Source organism: Eimeria maxima, genomic scaffold (genome assembly GCF_000499605.1).
Source record: "Eimeria maxima Weybridge genomic scaffold, Emw_scaff2505, whole genome shotgun sequence".
NCBI classification, from domain to species: domain Eukaryota; phylum Apicomplexa; class Conoidasida; order Eucoccidiorida; family Eimeriidae; genus Eimeria; species Eimeria maxima.
Genome location: NW_013565356.1, coordinates 1 through 2,831, shown reverse-complemented (window position 1 = coordinate 2,831; position 2,831 = coordinate 1). Strand labels below are relative to the sequence as shown.

The 2,831-nt window shown below is 28.9% G+C and overlaps 1 protein-coding gene across 1 annotated transcript; it reads left to right on the top strand.

Annotated features, from left to right (window-relative positions):
- Positions 1-2,120: 2,120 nt before the first annotated feature.
- On the top strand, positions 2,121-2,680 carry EMWEY_00058760 (hypothetical protein; the record flags this gene model as incomplete). The annotated part of the gene is made up of 1 exon (XM_013480919.1): positions 2,121-2,680. A coding segment is annotated over one exon (560 nt), but the record flags the coding sequence as incomplete, so codon positions are not given.
- Between the last annotated feature and the right edge of the window lie 151 nt (positions 2,681-2,831).

Here is a 2,831-nt window from a genome sequence, read left to right as displayed (position 1 = left end):
TATATATATATATATATATATATATGTATATACTTATTATTTATTTATTTTCTTTTTTTTCCTTTTTCCCCTGAAAGAAGAAAAAGCCCCAAAAATGCATGCGCTCTAATACAATACACATTTCCTTGGAAGTTATGCATGCATGCATGCATGCATACAATTACATCTGCTGCTGCTGCTGTTGTTGTTGTTGTTGATGCTGCTGTAGTTGCTGCTGTTGTGGCATCCTTTGCCACTACGCTTCTCCTGCTGCTGTTGTTATTGCTGCTGCTGCTGCTGCTGCTGCTGTTGCTGCTGCTGCTGCTGCTTCTTTTGCTGCTGCTGCTGTTGCTGCTGTTGCTGCTGTTGCTGCTGCTACAAAGGGTGCTGCCTATAACATTAATAATAAGCAGCAATAAAGTTTGCCTATAAAGGCAAATAAATAAATAAATAAATAAATAAATAAATAAATAAATAAATAAATAAATATATAAGATAAATAAATAAATAAATAAATAAGATAAATATAAGATAAATAACTTCCTTATAAATAAATAATGAATATAACAACAAATAAATAAATAAATAAATAAATAAATAAATAAATAAATTAATTAATTAATTAATTAATTAATTAATTAATTAATTAATTATAAATTGTACAGTTATACAATATAATATTATTGTTATATATTAGGAGCATTAGGCAAAAAAAGGCATAAAAAAACTAAATATTTAATTAATTTAATTAATTAATTTATTTATTTATTTATTTATTTATTTGTTTATTTATTTATTTATTTATTTATTTATTTATTTATTTATTTATTTATTTATTTATTTTCTTATCGATTGTGTATACGTCTCGCTGCCTTGCTGCTGCTGTTGCTGCTGCTGTTGTTGCTGCTGCTGCTGCTGCCTTTATTAGCTACTTTTTTTGTATTATTTTCTTTTTTATTTAATAATAAATTATATTTAATAAATAAAATATAAAAATAAACAAAAAAAGAATAAAAAATAGTTATTATTTGCATGCATACCTCTCCCTCCCTTGGTGTGTCTGTATGTGTCTATATAAATATATGTATATGCATGCATGCATATATTGTTATTTTTATTGTTTTTTCTTTATTTTTTTGTTTAATTAATTGAAATAATTAATAATTAATTAAAATAAATAAAAATAAATAATTATTTGCATAAAAATAGGCAAAAAAATACCTTTTTTGTTATATATAGCAACAATATAGTTAGTAAGTATATAATAAGGAAGGGAGGGAGACGTAAGGTTATTCATCTATTTATTTTTCTTCCTTTTCTTTATTAATTCTTTTTCTTTCTTTTATTTTATTCCTTTTTTATTTTATTTTTATTCTTTTTTATTTATTTTTATTCTTTTTTCTTCTTTTTTTCCTCTTATTTATTCCCTTTTCCTCTTCTTATATGCACATAGTCATCAATACACCGCAGTAACCCTAAAGGGAGGAAAGAAATAAAAAAAAGAAAAAAAGATGAATATAAAATAAATAAATAAATAAATAAATAAATAAATAAATAAATAAATAAATAAATAAATAAATAAGAAGAATTCTATTAAAGGGATTAATTGTATTAAAGGAATATAACAAAGAAAAAAAAAATTAATAAATAAATAAATATAATAAATAAATAAATAAATAAATAAATATAATAAATAAATAAATAAATATAATTATAAATAAATATAAAATAACGAAGAAAAAGAAAAAGAAAGAAAAATAAACTGTTGTTAGCAATAAACACAAAGAAAAGAAAGAAAGAGCAGCAAAGGAACAGCAGCAACAGCAGCAACAGCAGCAACAGCAGCAGAAACACAAATGTAACTGCAGCAGCAGCAGCACAGGCAGCAACAGCAGCAGCAGCAGCAGCAGCAGCACAGGCAGCAACAGCAGCAGCAGCAGCAGCAGCAGCAGCAGCAGGAGGCAAAGATGTTAGGAGGAAAAGGAGAGAATATAATAATATATTCTTCTTATAATATAAAAAAAATAAAAAAAAGACACAAAAAAATATATAAATTAATTTTGCTGCTGTCTTTGCTGCTGCTGCTTGTTGCTGCTGCTGCTGTGCTGCTAAATATTATCTGCAGCAAGCAGCAGCAGCGCATGCGTTTTTCTTCTCCCCTCTTCCCTTCCCTTGAATCACGCAACCAGCAGCAGCAGCAGCAGCAGCAGCAGGAGCAGGGAGCCTCGTCAGCAGTAGCAGCAGCAGCAGCAGGAGAAGGAGAAAGAGCAGCAACAGAAACAGCAGCAGCAGCAGCAGCAGCAAATCTTCGTAAATCTCAACATTTTTTTACAGCAGCAGCAACAGCAGCAGCAGATAATGGTCTCGTGCTGCAGTGGGGAGAAGCAACAATCCGTTTGCTGCGTGCAGCAGCAGCAGCAGATGTATTCTTCTTATTATATTCACCAGAGGAGGAGGAGCAGCAGCAACAGCAGCAGCAGCAGGAGGTTTCTGCTGCTGCAGCAGCAGAAGGAGAAGAAGAAGAAGAGGAAGAAGAAGAAGATAATCAGCAGCAGCAATATATCTATCTTTCCTCTAATTATCCAACAGCAGCAACAGCAGCAGCAGGACAACAACAACTGCAACCGTACAATCAGCAGCAGCAGCAGCAGCAGCAGCAAGAAGGAGACCCATTAACAATATTTAAAGAATTAGCACTATGGTATAGTACATACAATATAAATAAAAAAATAAATAAAATAAATAAAATAAATAAAGAAATAAATAAGGAAATAAATAATAATATAAATATAAATAATAATATAAATAATAATATAAATAATAATATATATAATAATATAAATAATAATATT